Consider the following 21154-nt stretch of genomic DNA (forward strand, 5'->3'; position numbering starts at 1 on the left):
GATGGAGAACTAAAACCTGCTCCTTGGGCTTTTATTACTAGAAGAAGTTTGACGAACATCGCAACCACTATATTGGGGGTATTTTCCTCTTTTTTCTAAGACTATTCGAATATTCTTATTCTATTAACTTTTGATAAGTAAACCTCTACACATTGAGTACTCCATATTTACTTCCAACAAAATAACTGGGCAGGAAATTTTCACGAGGAGCGTGTTCCCCATTCCGAAAACCTTGTCTCTAGAGTCTAGAGCCTAGAAAAAAAACTGTTAAGAATGACAATAGTCATTCTTAACGTTATAGTCATTCTCATGCCTTGATAATATGGGTAAGTTAAATTCAAAACGTTTATGTTTGGTTAAATAAGCTTTTGAACAAATAGAAGTCATACTACTGTCGAACTAAAGCTCTCTGAATTGTTGCTCTTTCATAGGCTTGTAAACCAGATGGTCGTGGAAACGTTTTCAAATACAGGCCATTTTGATATTACTTTTATCGTCTTCGTATGGATAGCTTTTCTACCAAATGTCTTTGTTCCATTTTTATTCTTCATTTGGAGACTCAGCAGGTAAGTTGATTTTCTTTATATTTCAAACTTATCAAAGTTGCAGTAGCGGAATTTTACAGTTCTTGTCAAATTAAGATTTTTCGCCATCAGATAGCTTATGAATGGATTTTTTAATTCAAAAATACATTATAGTATATCATCAAGAGGCTCCTTGCTCAATCAATGTGTCTCTCATAAAACAAAAAGCCTAAGGAAATGATTTTTTAGTTTTTTTCTGCCTCTCCATTAGATTGATATGTTGTAATATGTTGTCTTTTTGTTATCACAGCCAAACAGTTAACTTATTTTTCATTTAGATTGATTTCAAACCCCCCACCCAACTCTTAAAAAAATAGGCGCTGAACCACTCAACTGAATTGATTCCTGGTGCCTAATTTAGTTCTCATTATACTTGGACATTTCGGCCTTTTCCTCAATTGTGCTATTTTGAATTTATTATCCATCTTCCCATCTTAATACTCGCAGCAGTCTATAAAGGAAACGTAAAATATGTTTTGGGCTTTATCTCAAATTATAGTGAAAACATATGTCGGTTTTAGCGTTTTCTCAGTTTAAATTATTCGTCTCTTTTTCTTTTAAAAACCAACATAATAGCCGACAAAATCCTTTAAGTATTTATCAATAGCAAACTAAAAAATACTTAACATGGGAGAGATAGAAAGATCATTTGGACAGCCGTGATCCCTTAAGTTTTACCTGTAATTTACAAATGATATCATACTTCTTAGAGAGAGAATGTGCATCGCTATATGGTGGTCCATGTTTCCAAAAGTTTGTTTTCTTGTTCTCATCAACATCCCAAACATCAAGAGATCAAAACTAATCAAAGGAAGCTGAGAACCTGTTCCATTTATGTGGTCATGCCGTCTCTGGGCAGTTAAGAGTTCGTCGAATCCATTTTTATTGATTAATTTCATCCCAGAAAAGCACACAAGGTCATGCTTTTGTTATTTTTATTTCAGAGTTTCCGTCAAGTAAGTGAACCGTGCTTTTTCACACAATTTCTTGACAGGCAAAAGTGGGGTAATGTAATGTGATTTGTTCAAGACCTTTCACCAGTAAATTGAGTTTACTCCTTTTACCACTCCCGAGATATTGTAAATAGAATTAATGAAAATCTTATTATGAGAATGCAAGAAAATTCAATTTCATTTGTTCCATTTTTTTTCTTTATTAAAGAGCCCTGGAGCATATTTCACGGATTATTCCTTGGGAAATAATCGCTTTGCTATTACAAAGTACATTAAACTGCCCTATTATTTATCATTTTTCCTTTTTTTTTATCAAGTCAAAATAAGAAGTTGACTATCGTTTCTTTTATTTGTATATTTTCCCCTCTTTCTATACGCTAACCTAGCTTTTGCGCTGTTAAACATTGAAGTGATAACGATAGATTTGATTTTATTTTTCTGCTGAAGTTAATGAAATTGCATGTTTTCTGGTGAATATTGTTTACAGAGTATTCATCCTCGATAGGTTTGTTCACGAACAAATCATTAGGTATAAAAAAAAACCAGTCGTGAAATGAAAATGTTATGTTAAACCTTGTCTCCGATTTAGCCTCAACTGGTATAGAAACTTAAAATTGTCTGAAGTTTACTCCTCTACTTTTTACGGTAAAAACCAAAATTGGTGGTATTGCTTATTGTGTTGCAATGTTGCAAGAACTATTTTTTTTTCCTTTTTTCAGTCCACCAATTTCAGCTTATTGCTAGAAAGTACTAAAGCAATGGTTTCTACGTAAAGTCTGGACCCTAGGCCAGATTGATGAATATGACATTTCATTTTGAAAGCTGGGTATCATTCTAGCCTGGGGCAGAAAGGATAGTTTTTGCTAGTAATAGAGCCAGAGCTTAATGTGTCTGAGTTGGAATGTAGTTTTGTAGGCTCTGTTAGAGAGGGCCATCTGAAGCTTTGTGTCTAAATTTTCATTCTATTGAGACATGTTTCTGCTTTCGACTGTAAAGCTCCGTTCTAGCAGAGGCTCTTCGCAGGTGCAGCGGTTAAAAGGGCCATTCACAAACGAAATTGAAGCCTTCTTTTTATTCCTGTCCAAGCAGAGATAGTAAAAATTTGTCTGCGGCAAAAAAAATATACGTTTGGACAAAAACAGATATATATATATATATATATATATATATATATATATTTTTTTAATGCCGGTCAATAGTCCCTTATGAGTTCATCAAAATATACTAGCTCTGTTGTTTTCTTGTACAAAAATCATTTATTGATACATCATTTTAAGAACAATGAGAGACTGTAAACTTTAGGGTTGATGTAGATAAAAATCTGCTTCAAATTTTAGACTAGGGAGTGACGTGTGAGTAATAATTGGCTGTTTCCTATTATTTGCATCTGATGCAATGGGAAGGGAAATTCCTTTTCTTGTCTGCTACACAAAGGGGCTTGGAAGTAAGAATTGGCTGTTAAAGTACGGTCATAATTTCGGTTAAGGGGTTAGGTATGCCACTTTTCAAATTTGGAGGGGTTGACAACATCAGCAGGGGAGATACAGGTAAGACAGACCCAGTAACGGGATTCCATTCCTGCCTTTTCTGTTTCTAGGATACCGGGACGAAATTTGTTCCATGGGATTGCTGATTCATTCCCGCTACCTTGCTATTTTTTTCAAACTCTTTCTCCAAAGAGTTTCTGAGAAAATACAGATTTTGGAAGAAAGGTCGAAAGGTCTGTCTTATCTGGAGGGGCCGGCAAGACAGACCATCAGAGGGGGAAAGACGAACCATCATTTTCGTAATCATGTTCGACTACATATTTCGTATAAGCATATCAAGCAAATATTCATCAATCGAGTAATAATGTATCAATCAAGTAAAATGTAACCATTGGCTCTTTATAACACACTAAAACCAGAAAAATCAACTCCAAATGTGAGGAATGACGCCTGCCTTGCCGTTCCTCCTGACGTGATAGGCTTTGGCAGTTTCATCAAAGCATCCTCAAGACTGACCCTTCCCTTTTCAGTCGCCTCTTGAAATTTATAAGAGGGAAAAATCCTCTTCCAAAAGAACACTTCAATCTCATCTTCAAGCTCGTGTCTCACCAAGACCTTTGCAACAATATATGATTTTATCCTCTTGCCAACCACTTTGACCAGAACAAAGTCGCCTTCTTCAGTTCCTTCCGGTCTTAAAAAAGCCTCACCATCCTCCTCAGTATCTCCGATGTGAAGGCTCTCGTCGCTCCTTGTATCACTAAGCACGAAGTCTTCCTCCACATCCAAGTCAGTCGTAACATGCTGTCTCTTTCTGTCCTGCTCGGCTTTTCTTCTTTGACTTCTTGGCTTCTTTAATTTGACGTCCTGCTTCAAGGCGCTCTTTTTCTGGTGTGTCAGTGAGAATTTTAGACTAGAACTTTTTGCGTCCTGTAGGTTTCTTTGACTTTGGTCCAGCTTTCGGGAACGGTCTGACGACTTTTGGCGTGACAGCCTTCGAGGCCTCATTAATGGTTGTTCAGTCAACAAGCTGGAGGGACCTCCTTCAACCTCACCTGAACAAGCAGGAGAGGGACTTCCTAGTAGGTATGTATAAAGGCGGAGGATATTTGCAATTGGGCACGAAAATTTAGCAAATAGCTTAAGGAGAGACAGAGATGTACTTGCCTGTTTAAAAATAGAGCAAATGTTGGCAGCCCATTTCAAATCTTTAGTCAGTGTGACCCCTAAGAGTTTAATTTTTGTTATAATTATTTCATTATGTATTGGTGTTATAAACGATGGCTTTGATCCAAGAAAACCGAAGGTCATAATACGAGATTTATGGGAGTTCACTTTAATTTTTGTTTTATGCTGCTTCGCTTACAATGTCTTCGGGAATTCCCTTTTCACTGCTCTTAATATTTCTTCTGCGATTTTTGAGCAATGACATGCCATCCATAAACTTGATATGTATATTCTTGATATGTCAGCTAGCTCCTCGAGTCAACTTTGAGTCAAGTTGTCTGTTTCTTTAAGACTAGTTAATTTAGCTTCGAGAATTATTCATCCAAGACGGACCCTAGTCCGTCCCAGGTCCGTCTTAACAAAAAACTATGTGGTCTGTCTTATCTGCAACAGGCACGATCTCGAACAACTATCAGCAAACTCGCTAGATAACACAGAATAGCGTTAAAGAAAGTATAGAGTGGGAACTCTTTGGTAGCAAAACCTCTAAAACATTGTATTTTCCACACCAGAGATATCATAAAATATACTTCACATCAAACTTTTCCAAAACAGCTTCTTAAAACATCAACTTGAATTTTCTTGAAAACTTACCAACGAATCTTCTTTTTTTGGCACAACTAAAGGCTTTACGGCTGTATCTTACTGTCACTACTAGATGAAATTGCTACAAACCTCTGAATTTTAAAACGCAAAGGTTCGTCTTAACTGCATGTCCGTCTTGGATGTATCTTCCCCGCAAAAGAAAAAAATTCTGTTCAAATTCTAAGACAAGGCATAGACTTATAAATAACAACTTACTGTTACATAACGGGCATCATCACAATGAGGGTTTGGCATCTTTTTCTTGTTGGCGTACCTATTATTGGTTTTGACATACGCTTTAGGCTAACACAAGTAATTTGCCTATATTTCTTTTGTTTTCGATGCATATAAACATGACCCCCCCCCCGGCACCAGGGGAAAGTTCTTTAAGTATTAAAAATTGTCCACTGTTAACGCATGGTATTTGTTATTGGGAAACTTGCATACATTATAGAGTGGGAAGACAAATTTTCTGCTGTTTTTTTTTCAGGGGGAACTTTCCATAGGGAGGGAAGTTTCCAGGGGTTGAACTTGTCAAAGGAAATTATATAGTGGGGGTATTTGCTAGGATTCCTATACAAAATATTTTTTTATATTTCTTGCATTCTCTTTTCCGTCTCAGTTTTAAGCTCGGAGCTGTTAATTGTAACTGCCTGAGTAAATTATAACCGAGATTGAAGTATCTAGAGAATATGTAACTGGGGAGAGTATTTCTCCGTGGAGGCGGAGCCAGATTTCCTGGGATTAATTAAAAAAGATCAGAAATTAAATAAAAAAAAAGTTTTTTATCCTGGAAGTAAGGAGCAACGTTAAAACTTAAAACGAACAGAAATTATTACGTATATGAAAGGGGGTTGCCTCCTCCCCAGCACCTCGCTCTACATTCTAGATTTTGTCTCAATTTCTTAAGAACAAGTGTATATATATATATATATATATATATATATATATATATACATATATATATATATATATATATATATATATATATATATATATATATATATATATATATATATATATATATATATATATATATATATATAAATAAGTTGTCTGTCTGTCTGTGGATCAGGTGACGTCATGTTTCTGTGTTGACTGACGTCATGAAATTAGTTGTCGTCATTTTTGCTTTGACGGTGACGTCATTAACGGTATTTAAGACATTTGTTCACGGAAAAATGTTTAATTGTAAAATGACTGAAGAACCTACAATGGCAACAGCCTAGGAAACTGTTCAAAGAGTTTATGCCAAAAAACTTGCTGCTGATAAAGAAAGTAAGAAAAGAAAGCGTTCCGAGGAATCACAAGAACAGCAAGAAAACAGGCTTGCAGCTGATAGAGAAAGTAAGAAAAGAAAGCGTTCCGGGGAATCACAAGAACAGCAAGAAAACAGGCTTGCGGCTAAAGAACGCAAAACCGCGCAGTTAGATGAAAATCCACCTGGACAGCGAGAGTCAAAACTGAAAATGATAGCGATGAGGATTGGGTTTGGGATTTTGACTTGGATAAGGTCATCAATGCCTACCAAATTTAAGTTAAAAAAACAAAGGTTCGTCGATATGTACTTCATAGTGACGCTGAAAAATAAAGAAGAAAAAGAAAACTGAAAAAAGAAAAAGGTAATGAACTAAAAAAAAACTAAAAAGAAAAAACACTCAAAGAGAAATTACAGACCGGGACACAAATGACGACCGAGACAGAGGGAATATAAGTGACGACCGAGAACCTCAAAGAGAAATTACAGACTGGGACACCCGGACACAAATCACGACCGGGACACAGGGAATATAAATGACGACCGGGACTCAGGGACACAACTACAAGGGGGACGCCGGGGGCACAGGCGGGATATATAAATGACGACCGGGACACAGGGATTGTTCGAATAGTTTTGTTATTCGAATGTTCGAATATGATGAAATAATTCAGACGTCATATAATGACGTCACTCGACAGACAGAGAGACAGACAGGCAGACAACTTATTTATATATATATATATATATATATATATATATATATATATATATATATATGTATATATATATATATATATATATATATATATATATATATATATATATATATATATATATATATATATATATATATATATATATGTATATATATATATAAATAAGTTGTCTGTCTGTCTGTCTCTCTGTCTGTCGAGTGACGTCATTATATGACGTCTGAATTATTTCATCATATACCAATTCAAAAACGAATGTATTCAAGCCGAAGTAGCTGAGTTGGTAAAGCGTTATGTTCCAGGTCCGAGAGGTTCCAGGTTCGAACCTTGGCTTTAGCATTAATACAAAAGAAGAAAAAAAACTAAAAAAGGTAAAAACTACAAAAAAACTAAAAAGAAAATACTAAAAAACTAAAAAGGTAAAAAACTAAAAAAAACTAAAAAAAGGTAAAAAACTAAAAACTAAAAAAGAAAAAAAAACTAAAAAAAACTAAAAAAAGGTAAAAACTACAAAAGAAACTAAAAAGAAAAAAACAAAAACTAATAAAAAAACTAAAAACTGAAAAAGAAAAAAACTAAAAAAAGGAAAAAAACTTAAAAATAAAGGAGAAAAAGAGAACTAAAAACCAGGACACAGAGAATATAAATGATGACCGGGACACTCAAAGAGAAATTACAGACTGGGACACTGGGACACAAATAATGACCGGGAGATATAAATGACGACCGGGACACTCAAAGATAAATTACAGACCGGGACACCGGGACACAAATGACGACCAGGATACCGGGAAACAAGGAATATAAATGACGACTGGGACGCTCAAAGAGAAATTACAGACTGGGACACTGGGACACAAATGACGACCGGGATACTGGGAATATAAATGACGACCGGGACACAGGGACACAACTACAAGGGTGATGCCGGGGCACAGGGGGATATATAAATGACGACGGGGATACAGGGAATGTTCGATTAGCAATCACCATCAACGAAGCTCAAGGGTAATCATTAGAATAATCAGGTATAGATCTGAATACGGATTGTTTTTCCCATGGACAATTTTATGTTTCATGTTCAAGAGTCGGTAAACCTGACAATCTATTTATATGCACAGACAATGGGATATCGAAGAATGTTGTATATTCGCAAGTTTTACGTATTAAAAACATATATATATATATATATATATATATATATATATATATATATATATATATATATATATATATATATATATATATATATATATATATATATATATATATATATATATATATATATATATATATCTTTCTATATTCACAGGTAGGACACAGGGACACAAATACAATGGCGCGTAACGACTTACGCGCACGAGGGGGGGGAGGCTTGGGGGGCGCGAAGCGCCCCCATCAATTAGGTGTTGGGGTGGCGCGAAGCGCTACCCCAACAGCTAGTATATATATATATATATATATATATATATATATATATATATATATATATATATATATATATATATATATATATATATATATATATATATATATATATATATATATATATATATATATATATATGTATATATATATGCTAGCTGACCCCTGCCACGCGTTGCTGGGGCGCACAGCACCCCAGAAACACGTTGAGTGTCCGCTAGTCTCCCCTAAACCCGTCGGGCCCCCCACCTACACGTTACAACGCCCCTGCCCCGCATTGTTTCACCGGTGAATGTCCAAAATACCTTTTTTTTTCTCTTTGGATTTAGTCGGTATTGCCAGTCAACTTTCTCAGTTTTATGCAAGGTTCGATGGTGACAGGTTAAGCTGGTTAAGTTTTTGGTTCTAGGCGTTGTCCTATGTCTAGGACCATTGGATCGATACGATCATGTGTCTTCTGGCAAAAAATACAAAATTCTACAATTTTTGCAGATAAGAGCTTGAAACGTCTTCAGTATGTTTCTCGGACACTCTGAATCTGATGTTGTGATTTTCGTTAGGATTCTATGACTTTTGGGGGGTATTTTCCTCTGTTTTCTGATATACAGCAAATGTTTTATTTTAGCTCGTAACTTTCTGAAGGTATAACTAAACTTGATAAAACTACTTATATGTAGAAGCAATTAAAAAGACGATTCTTTTGATGTAACTATTTGTATCAAAATTTCATTTTTTAGAGTTTTGGTTACTATTGAGCCGGATCACTCCTTACTACAGTTCTTTACCACGAACTGTTTGAAATAGTTCAAAATAGTAGAAATAATCGCGAGTGGTCCAAGACCCAGAATAATAATTTCTTGTATACTCAAGAAAGGTGGTAAAATCAACATATATAAACAAATAACATCCCTTACACAGTTAAGAGCTATTGAAAAATATGAGTGCAAAATCAGGCTACAGGCAATGAAAAAAGGCTTAGAACAAGCACTAGCTATTTATTAAAACACTTGTGATGAGATATTACCTAATAGAGAGCTGTTCTATGGCTCAAACTTCTGCTTTCTAAAGTATAAATCATACAGTGGTAGAGCTGTGTCATCAGATTCATGTAATTCCACTGCCTGGTTTTGACAGAAAACCAGAGTGATGGAAATAAACTTTCTCGCAAGACTCAGCAGAAAAGGAAGGTCTCTCCCATAACTATAATTAGGAACTTGACCTTAATGCTTGACATTTTAACGGTGCTCCAATATTTAAAAAAAAGAGAAAATTTAAGCAAAGTGAAAAGATTAGAAAAGAAAAAGCTAAAGATTTTTACGTTCTCCGACAAAACATAAGATATCGCTAAATTAAACTGTTAGAACAGCCTAAGGCTATTAAATTTGAAAATATGTGGAATCAGTTGTTCATTCTCTGGGAACAAAATAAGATTTAAAGCGACAATAACAGGCAATATCACTGGAGCATCATCAGTCAAGTTTCCACAGGAAATGGTAACAATATATACAGTGCTATAATTGAGGGCATAGATAATCATGGAATTAAGAATAAAAAGACAAGTCAATGTCATTCTTTATAAAGTAATTAAATGTTTTGTAATAAAGGTTTAAAAGTAAGTAAACGTTTTGAACAAGCACTAGCTATTTATTAGAACACTTGTAATGAGATATCACCTAATAGACAGCTGTTCTATGGCTCGAACTCCTGCGCTCGAAAGTATTAATCATGCAGTGTTAGAGCTGTGTCATCAGATTCATGTAATTCCACTGCCTGGTTTTGACAGAAAACCAGAGTGATGGAAATAAATTTTCTCGCAAGACTCTTAATGCTTGACTTTTTAATTGTCCTCCAATATAGTAACGAAAAAAAAAGAGAAAATTATAAGCAAAGTGAGAAGATTAGAGAAGAGAAAACTAAAGATTTTTACATTCTCCGACAAAACCTATGACACCGCTAAATTGTACCTTTAGAAAAGCCTAAGGCTATTAAATTTGAAAATTTATGAAATCAACTCTTAGTTTTCTGGGAAAAAAATAAATTTTGAAGCGACTTTAACAGGTAATATCACTCGAGTATCATCAGTCAAGTTTCCACAGGAAATGGTAACAATATATACAGTGCTATAATTGAGGGCATAGATAATCATGGAATTAAGAATAAAAAGACAAGTCAATGTCATTCTTTATAAAGTAATTAACCCTTAAAATAAATATTGCTTAAAATTTACAACATGTTTCTACCGTCCCAATTGTTGTTTTAATTGTTACCAGGGCTGCTTTTTTTACACTTTTTGCTCTTTTTACAAAATTTTACACTAACAGCCACTTGCAAAATCCCAAAGATTTTTAAAAATTATCTAGATATGAAAAATAATGATACAAAAGACTGTTTTTCTTTTTGTTAAATGCTTCGTGTATATTCTTCTCTCAAAGTTCGAAATACAAGACTGAAATTCCAACATCTTGAGAAAAATCCCAGAACCTGACGTCTCCAATTGCTAACAAGAAATCTCTGTTTGCTCGAGGAAACAAAAATGTTTGCTAACACACATGGGTTGCTGGTATGTTTTGAAAACATATAATTTGGGCAAAAAAAAATATCAAAACTTAAACATTCCATCCATCTTCCACGTTGTTAAATTTTAAACTCTGCAGTCTAGTATTCAACTGTACCTGGAAAGTTTTTCTCAAATTCTTATCCTGGAGTCTACCAGCATCATAATGTCCTGGGAGGTAGTTACCGTTCCGAATATTTCAGCTTTAAATTAATCTTAAACACTACTAGATGGTGATGTTTACTTTCAGCATCAATAACAGAATTCCAATAGCCCTAGTATCTTGTATTGGTCCTGCCAGTCTTCAGTTTATGATAACATAATCAATAAGGTTTGCTGTCTTACCATCACGTGAACACCATTTTAACTTATGGGCCATTTTCTGACCAAAACATTTTTATACCCAATTCTTATTAACTTCGAGTGGGTCTTCAGATAAAAAAAGAGCAAATTTGATGTGATAAAATGTAATTTTTAATCTTCCTTCATTCTAAGAAATATTTTTAAACTCCCATTTTATTGCAAAATATTTTAATTATAACATATTTAATTGAATTCATATGGTTACCTTTCCAAACGGGGAAAAAGTGAAGGGCAGGTGTAATGAGTGCTGCCAGGAAATTTTCAAGGTGTTAAAGCAGGTTTTACCAAGAGGTTTTTTTTTTCTATTTCACCAAGATTGATATTGGAATATGTCTTATTCTGATTTTTGCAAATTTTCAATATCTTCTTGCATTCGAGGTGGTGGGGAATTTAGAATTTATCCATTGATCCCACTCCACCTTGCACCCCTTCAAAAAAAAAAATCCTTATAAAAACAATTGTTGAAAAAATCCCGTTGAAATTCGTAAAAATGCTATCATGAACATTATTTTCTGAAATATAAGGCCTACTCCCTCCTACTGAGTAGAAATTGTCGCTCGTGGCATTATCACTTCTGAAATCATAAGCTTAACTAGATAATGTTTTAGTAATTTTGAATTAATGTTCTATCTCAGAAATTGCTTAATGGTATTGTGGAAAAAATTGTTTTTTTCCCTGCTTGCCCCACAGGATTGCAAAACAAATCCTTTTGAGTAACTTGCTTTAGTTACTCAATGCAATTTATAATTATTATGGAAGTTGTCAAGTGCTCTTGTTGTCCTTCTTTTTCCCACCAATTAGGAGAGAATCCACGGTGACGAAGTTGTTTTTCTCACGTACGATTCCCCTTAACAACATACAGCAGATTCTGTAAAACAAACACCTAATATCTTTATTCTAAAATTAATTATTCTTTTTCATGATTCGAACTGACGTTTCGTGGTTCCATATAGACGTGTCAGGGATTCTAAAAATCAGGATTACACTTAATCGTTGACTCATATAGGCTACCAAAGAGCGCAGCTTGACGGTTGTTGATACGCATTATATCTTGGAATAATAATTAGTAAACTAAACTGAGCCTTGCAGAGAAAGTCTTAAAAGAAGAAAATTTAAGAAATTGTTAAGAAGTTATGTATTAAACATTAAAATTTCTGAAGAACCACTGGAACGCGCTACCCTATCCTTTTTTAAATTTGTTTGATATCCATAAGAACAGTTATGCAGATATCAATCCATACCTTATTTGAATTTTTTTTAATATATACAGACCTAAATAGTATAATTCAGGTATGTCAGGATGGAAGGGGCCTTAGAACCACCCTCTCAAAATATGAATATTTTATCTTTAGTCACATGATATCCTATATCGTTTTTGTGTAGAATTGAATAAAAAATAAATAATTTTTTTTTCAACTGAAAGTAAGGAGCACAATTAAAACTTGAAAAGAGTGGAAATGATTCCAGATATGTCTTCACAACGTTTTAAACTTAACAAAAAATAAACTCTTGTACTTCCTTTCTACCCTTGTTGTAGCACGGTGGATTAATGCTCCAATTGGTGATACGGGGCTCGGGACACAATCCCCTCCACAGCAAGGTAGGGCGACCATCTTGCTACTTGTCCTAGTAAAAAAGACCCATCAACTAAAACGTCGATTCAACGCCCTATGCGCCAGCAATGGCTCTGGAGAATCTTTGTCCTTTTTTGTTTTTTATTGCCTTTCCAGAGTCTTACCAAAAAAATGATGATGGTTATACAATTTGGGAGAGTTAGCTTTTATTATTTTTAGAAAACTTTTTTCAGTCAAACTTTCAACTGGAATAAATGTGAATAAGAGAGGGCCTGCCGGCTCATCCCACCCTTTCTGAATACTGCACCAGGGTTTACACTTTTGCCAAGAAACAAGGTGGTTGGAAAGTACACAAGACCTATTCTTAAAATTATCACTTTAAACATTGACACTTTAATTTTTCAAACAATTCATGGTAACAAATTGTAAGTAAGAAGCAACTCGGCTCAATAGTAACTGAAACTCTAAAAAAAAGAATTTAGATATAAATCTATACCTCGAAAGAATTGCTGTTTTATGCTCATTCAAACATATACGATTTATTAAGTTTAGTCTTACCCATCAAAAGCTATGACCCGGAGAATATCTGCCTGATTTTCAAAAAGGGAGGAAACATAATCAAAACGTTAATGAATCTCCATGAAAATCGTACCGTCAGATTTTATATATCAGTAAAAACTACTGTAAGTGTTTTTATCTTCCATCTGCATAAATGTGACATTTTCAATTGTTTGCCAGACGAAAGATCCAGGATGCGCGTAGCATATGGGAGTGTAAGCATTAAATGATGAGTAATAAACTACGTGAATCAAACAGTTCGTGGTAACAAACTGTAGTAAGGAGCGACCCGGCTCAATAGTAAACGAAACTCTAAAAAACGGAATTTTGATGCAAAAATATACATCAAAAGAATTGGATTTTCATGATGATTTTAAATATATAAGTTTCATCAAATTTAGTCTTTGTCATCAAAAGTTACGAGCCTGAGAAAATTTGCCTTATTTTGGAAAATAGGGAGAAACACCCTCTAAAAGTCATAGAATCTTAACGAAAATCACACCATCGCATTTGGCGTATCAGAGAACCCTAAAGCAAAAATTTCAAGCTCCTATCTACAAAAATGTGGATATTCGTATTTTTGCCAGAAGACAAATCACAGGTGCGTATTTATTTGTTTGTCCCCCCAGGGGTCATCGTATCGACCAGGTGGTCCTAAAATGTCACAAAAGGGTTCTTTCTAACGGAAATGAAAAGTTATAGTGCCCTTTTTAAGTGACCAAAAAATTGGAGGGCACCTAAGCCCCCTCCCACGCTCATTTTTTCTCCAAAGTCAACGGATCAGAATTTTGAGATAGCCATTTTATTCCGCATAGTCAAAAATCATAATAACTATGTCTTTGGGAATGACTTACTCCACAAAAGTCCCTGGGGGAGGGGCTGCAAGTTACAAACTTCGACCAGTGTTTATATATAATAATGGTTATTGGGAAGTGTACAGACGTTTTCAGGGGATTTTTTTTTTTTGGTTTTGGGGGTGGGGTTGAGGGGAGGGGGCTATGTGGGAGGATCTTTCCTTGGAGAAATATGTCATGGGGGAACAGAAATTCAATGAAAAGGGCGCAAGATTTTCTAAAATTACTATAAAAAAAAGCAATGAAAAAATAAACATGGAAAAGTTTTTTCAATTGAAAGTAAGGAGTAGTATTGAAACTTAAAACGAACAGAGGTTATTACGCATATGAGGGGCTCTAAAAATACTTTAGCATAAAGAGCGAGGTATTTAGGAGGAGATAAATACCTCGCTCTTTGTGTTATAGTATTTTTAGTAATTTCAACTATTTATTCTACGGCCTTTCTGATTCAGGGGTCATTCTTAAGGAATTGGGACAAAACTTACGATTTAGTATAAAGAGAGAGGTATGAACGAGGGTACAAGCCCCCTCATATACATAATTAAATTTTAAGAATATAAAAGTTTGTTACGTAAGTTAATTCTTAAGTTACGTATATTTTTACTATTAAAAACATTCGTTAAAAATTAAAAATTATAGTTGCCTTTTGATGTAACAGAAAAATTACAGGGCAACTAGGCCTCCTTCCCCACCCCTTATTTCTCAAAATCGTCTGATCAAAACTAAGAGAAAGCCATTTAGCCAAAAAAGGAATTAATATGCAAATTTCATTTTAATAATTTATGTGTGGAGAGCCAAAATCAAACATGCATTAATTCAAAAACGTTCAGAAATTACATAATAAAACTACTTTTTTCAACTGAAAGTAAGGAGCGACATTAATACTTAAAACGAACAGAAATTACTCCGTATATGAAATGGGTTGTCCCCTCCGCCGTCCCTCGCTTTTTACGCTAAAGTTTGACTCTTTGCCACAATTCCGCTTTTTAAAACAATTAAAAGCTTTAGCGTAAAGTGCGAGGGATTGCGAAGGGGACAACCCATTTCATATACGGAGTAATTTCTGTTCGTTTTAAGTTTTAATGTCGCTCCTTACTTTCAGTTAAAAAAACTTGTTTTTTTTTATTTATAACAGTACAAGAGTTCAAACCTTAAAGTTTCTCTTCTGTAAAGAAGTCCAATCGAGCCTCTACTTTTAAATACTTCTTGCTACAATACTGGCTATTACTACACATTATTTTTCGTCAAAATTGACATTTTAATTTAATTTACGAGTAATTGCATAAATAAATATGAGTAATTACAAAAAATAATCAATATTATTGTATGCATTCTAACCAAGTTCAATCTAACCGAGAAACAGATTTATTTGCGATTGTAGTACTTGAGTGTTACCACTGAGGCCGATCTCAGTTCTTTACTTTTTTTGCAAATTACTTCTTTCTTTTTCTAATATAAGTTTCACAAATTTTCAGACCAACAAAGGAACGACTAAGCGATTATCTACGGATAAATTACAGACCGCATACAGCATCAACCCTTACAGCATCCCAGGAAGTCGAAGATTTTTCAGCTGGTATTGAGGGAGATGGTTCTTCTTGTTCCCGTATTTCCATATGCGATACTGTAGTACAGCGTTAGACTGGACGGATCTTTAATATGTATGGAAGGGTCATATTCAAATATGACCCTTCTATACATACCCAAAATACAAGGGGAAAATCTCAGCCCCCCTCTATCTCTGGCTCCTAACAGAAGTGTTTAGTTTTGCATAAAATACTTTGGAAATGAAAATCCCCTCCGAGAAGGATAAACCCATAAAATGTGATCTGGGGACAGGCGATGGTCCTCCGCCCAAACCTATCATTTACAAAAATGAGAAAAAACTACAGGTGGGGGGAGGCTAAAATGATAAATTTGACCAAACCGAGTGAAACGGAAAAATTTGTTTTTCAACCTGTTGCAAAAAATTAAAGATGAAAATAAAATCATTCGACAATTCTCACCATAAATTAAATACACAATACTGTGTAGTGTTAATATGGATAGTCAACGTAAATACAGTGTTAGATCGAATGGATCTCTAAATATGTATGGAAGGGTCATATTTAAATGTGACTCTATTTTAACAAATTTGCGAGTGAGAGAATATCCTATCTATATTTTAAGAAAATATTTTTCCTTGCAAAAGTCTTGAACATTATCGCTACTACTGCAATAAACCATGGCATTAATGATCTATCTAAGGTCAAAACAGCCACAAACGATAATCTTTACTCCAATCTAAATATAGCTTCATAATTTCTCTACCCAAAAAACTTCCCAGCCCTTTATATAATCATTTTCAAATTTTTTTCAACCACAATATTAGAACTTCCTGCTTTTCATTTGGCCTACTGTTAATTCGACAACCTTTTCACCCTCGACACGTGTTCCAGAGAACTTGACCTTTTTTTTTTATTATTGAACTAGAAAATAGGGCTGAAAGGCTTCTTGTTTCAAAAACAGTCTAAAAAAAGTAGTTAAGACTACTCTTAGACTATTGTATTGGAAAACCATCCGGTTAATTTTCTCCCAAATTTACAACCAAGTTTCACGGCTGCGCTATAAAATAGTAATTATCTTAGCTTCGACTGTCTTTTTTTAACTTTCTGACTTGTCATCCTATTATCTGGATTTTCTCAAATTAAAAAAAAAACAAAAAACTATGCCTTGGCTATTCTACTGTGTACTTCTTCACTGCATCCAATTTCATCACTAATAATAACACCTTCGTAGTAAAATATTCACCTGGTTTATGTTCTCATCACCTAATATAGCCTCGTCATTCCTGTTCATTCCTATATGACCGACTTAATCTTCTTAACATTTGCTTCAAGCCATGTTTGTGCCATTGACTGTCGAAACCAATAGAAATTCATTATTTTTACCCACAATATACTACCGAAAACATTTAAATCATCTGCATAATATGCACCGGGGCGAATTTTATATTTCATTTAATACCAAGTTTTTTCATAGCCGTTATTAAGTTGTTTAACGCAAAGTCAACCAATATAATCCAAAAAGATCCATCTAAAAAAAACGATCTAGCTCTGGCTCCACGTTGAAACTGGCTCTATACACAACCTCCTGGATCTAAACTAAACTGGACACCAGCCCTAGCTCCTACTTTGACTGTAGCAATATTACTTTCATTCACATTACTAATGATTTCAAAGTGACTTTCATACTACGTGCGTAATTCATGCTAATTAAATCCAAGCTAAGTAAGTTAAATTACGTTCAGGAATAATCTTTCATGCTCTAATAAGTCCTTTCACACTAGTCGAACATAAAAATTCATATAAACATTAAGGTCTTCGACTAAAATCACCAAGTCATAATAAACACAATATTTAAAATTTAGAGATGTGGAATAGAGACGAGGTTTTCAGCTCTGTTAATGCGCTCAAGTTTATTGCAGCACGATGTCTTGCGATGAAAAGACGGCGTGAAAGGTTTTCTAGGAAAAATTTGTTGATTTCCCAAATTTATTCACTGCTTATCCAGAATTCTCTTTGTTGCTACTAGTTTGATTTTTCTATAGAGTAACCAAAATTTACATAACATTCCATGGACAAATCAAGTTTTGACACTGCCTATGTCATTGACAAGATTTGCTCCTTAAAAAACAAATACCGTAACGTAACGTACTGTGAAAGCAACATAACACAAGCAACATCAAAAATATAAGTTCATTAATTCTTTTAACTTCTTGTTATCTTATGCTTTAACATATCTGTTAAAGTACATAATGATAACCAGATGCTTTGGTCCTGTACAGTAGGCCTATACCCTAGGAAATATTGTACGTTTTCTTCGTCTTAAATGTAAATACAATTTGTGCGCTTTTTCACCGTTCTGAAAGTGATGTAATATTAATAGCTATTACCTCTGTTATATGAATTTGCAAGGCTGAATATCCTAATAAGCCTCATTTTAATTCAGTTCCAGATTAAAAATAATAATAATAAATTAGCGCGAATCGTCGTGTTTCGTGTAACCTAGTAACCTCAGGCAACAATTGCTCTAAACTCACTTTCTTCGTCGGGATATATTTTGACTTTTGATGGTCAACTAGCACTATTTAGTCATTTGCTCATTTCTAAAATTTAGCTGGTAAATGAATACTTATGAATACTAGGCCAAGGGTGTAAATTTAAGATTACTTATTTCATATTCTATGCCGTGCCAGTGCAATACGCTAAAAAATAACACATTCAAAAAATTTTGTCATTCGGATCAAAATTTTTTTGATCCTTTTTGTCAACCTTGCAAAATTATGAAGTTTCGGTCTTTTTTTTTTTTAATTTTAGTCTCTTTAGTAAAAAAGATCACCTTTTTTTTGCTGATTTTTGACAAAATAGAATCAGCAAATATTTGGTCAGTGTAACCTTCCAAATATTGTCTTTTGAGTGATGATATTGATTCTTTTAATTCTTAATCATTCCCAGATAGGAAACAATTCCTTTAGAGAACTAGAATGAGCGTTAAGTGGTCACTAATTGCCAGTATTTTAGAAGGCTATTGTCCCTTACAAAATTTTGGGAAATAGCATAAAGAAATATTATAAGGAAGAATTCAAGAAGTAACTTAAGTAAAGCGCAAATATTTCTATTTTGAGCTAGCAAGCCGAGATTTTGCCCATTTAATTTAATTTCTGTTATTGTATCTCCAATTCCATTTCAGGGATTCTGAGTTCAGTATATTTTGGTTGCAAAAATCTAGCTGTATAGCTAGAAAATCTATCAGCTTTTTTTACATTGTTAACCATTTTTAGAGCGGTCTCTCTGATTACAAATTTTTTTCTAATTGTACAGTTGTTATGAAGACAGAATTGGGCTTCTTGTCTTTTGATTTTTTTTTTTGCCCTTTGGTGCGTTTTTACCATGACACATTGACTGTATTAAACGTAGTATTTGGTTTATTTCTATTTTAAGCGAATGACATTAGCCATTAAATTAAAATTGCATAAGGCTATAGTTTCCTTAATAATTAATTTTATCTCTTTAAAATAATTATTTCTCCCATTTTAATTTAGATGTAGTAACGAACTAATTACATCAATTTAAACAATTTATTTAAGCATTTGTCCAACTTTGGAGCATAAGTTGTGTTTTTCAAGTCCGTTTTCCTTGTACTGTCCTAGTCATAAAATAAGGGAGAAAAAATACAGAAATCAATGTTTTAGGAAAGAGGAAAAACATCTTTATTTTATTTTGCCAATATTTCAATGAGCCTCATAATAAGGTAAATTAGTTTGGATTTTCTTTTGATTGAAGCTACGATGACTCAGGTCAAAGAAAGTGAAGACAAGTTCAAAGGATCCTAGATTTCCCCCTCAATATTTGAACAAATGTAGCTGAATGGAATTTACAGTCAATTCAACGTGGAAATCTGACCCCAGAATTTTATATAATCCTATATATTGTAAAAGTTTATTTGCCTGAGTATTGCATAAACAACAGCGATGTGGTTTCTTTTCCATATAATAAAAAAAAGACATGAAAAAATTGGAACAGGCGCCTTTCAATTCAAGAATATGTGTTTGCAGAAAGATTAGCGTTAACAACTTGCAATCTCAAAATTTCCTTACCGGGTGAGATTTATGAAGATATGATATTAGATATGACATAGTATCGTCTTTTAAATAAGATAACAGTTTTTATTTCTGGTGTATAACTAGTTTGTGTGGCTTATATTGCAGTAATGTTTTAATGTTTTACTATCTTTTAATGTTTAGTACACTGTTAATTTATTTTAGAAAATATATTATTTTTGTAAAAAAAGGCTATAATAAAGAATTTCCAAATAGGCACACTTTACGGAGATATTTTCGAGCTGGCTAAGGAGGCTGAACCTAGCTTTCTATCTGATATTTACCACTAATAGAAATATACCAGACAAATATTCGTGAAAAGACAGTATTCAACTTTGGAAGCTAACTCAAGCCACGAGAAAAAGTACTTCTGGTTTGTAGTCTTAGTACTAACAAAAAAAGATTGAATTAATGGCAGAATAATATCAAACAGTTCGTGGTAACGGAATGTAGTAAGGAGCGACCCGGCTAAATAGTAACCAAAACTCTAAAAAGTATAATTTTTATAGCAATATTTACGTAAAAGAATTACATTTCAATGCTGAATTTAAATATATAAGTTTCATCAAGTTTAGTCTTACCCATCAAAAGTTACGAGCCTGAGAAAATTTGACTTATTTTAGAAAATAGGGGGAAACACCCCCCCTAAAAGTAATGCAACCTTAACGAAAATCACACCATAAGATTCTGCGTATCAGAAAACCCTTCTGTAGAAGTTTCAAGCTCCTATCTGCAAAAATGTGGAATTTCGCATTTTTTTGCCAGAAGGTAGATCACGGATGCGTGTTTATATGTTGTTTTTTTCCATGGGTGATCGTATCGACTCAGTGGTCCCAGAATGTCACGAGAGGGCTCATTCTAACGGAAATTAAAATTTCTAGTGCCCTTTTTAAGTGACCTAAAAATTGGAGGGCAGCTAGGCCCCTTCCCACACACTTTTTTCCCCAAAATCACCGGATGAAAAATCTGAGATAGCCATTTTATTCATCATAGTCGAAAAACCTAATAACTATGTCTTTGGGGACGACTTACTCCCTCAAAGTCCCCATGGGAGGGGCTGCAATTTGCAAACTTTGACCAGTGTTTAATTATAGTAATGGTTAATGATACAGACGTTTTCAGGGGAATTTTTTTATTTCAGGGGGGTTACGTGGGAGGATCTTTCCATGGAAGAATTTGTCATGGGGGAAGATAATTTCAATGAAGGGGGCACGGGATTTTCAAGCACTTAAAAAAAACAATGAAAAGAGAATATTATAAGTTTTTTCAACTGAAAGTAAGGAGCAGAATTAAAACTTAAAACGAACAGAAGTTATTACGCATATGAGGGGTTCCCCTCCTTGTAATACCCCACTCTTTACGTTAAAGTATTTTT

General features: G+C 34.1%; 1 protein-coding gene across 2 annotated transcripts in view; it reads left to right on the top strand.

Annotated features, from left to right (window-relative positions):
• The window catches only part of LOC136025215 (prolactin-releasing peptide receptor-like), a 173744-nt gene extending 156834 nt beyond the window's left edge, over positions 1–16910 (top strand). For both annotated transcript variants that reach the window (XM_065701033.1, XM_065701031.1), the window contains exons 8-9: positions 432–566; positions 15614–16910. In XM_065701033.1, coding sequence (XP_065557105.1) covers positions 432–566; positions 15614–15779 — 301 coding nt within the window. In that variant the 3' untranslated portion in view covers positions 15780–16910. The remainder of the gene's footprint in view (positions 1–431; positions 567–15613) is intronic.
• The last annotated feature ends 4244 nt before the right edge of the window (positions 16911–21154 follow it).

Source organism: Artemia franciscana, chromosome 3, assembly GCF_032884065.1.
Source record: "Artemia franciscana chromosome 3, ASM3288406v1, whole genome shotgun sequence".
NCBI classification, from domain to species: domain Eukaryota; kingdom Metazoa; phylum Arthropoda; class Branchiopoda; order Anostraca; family Artemiidae; genus Artemia; species Artemia franciscana.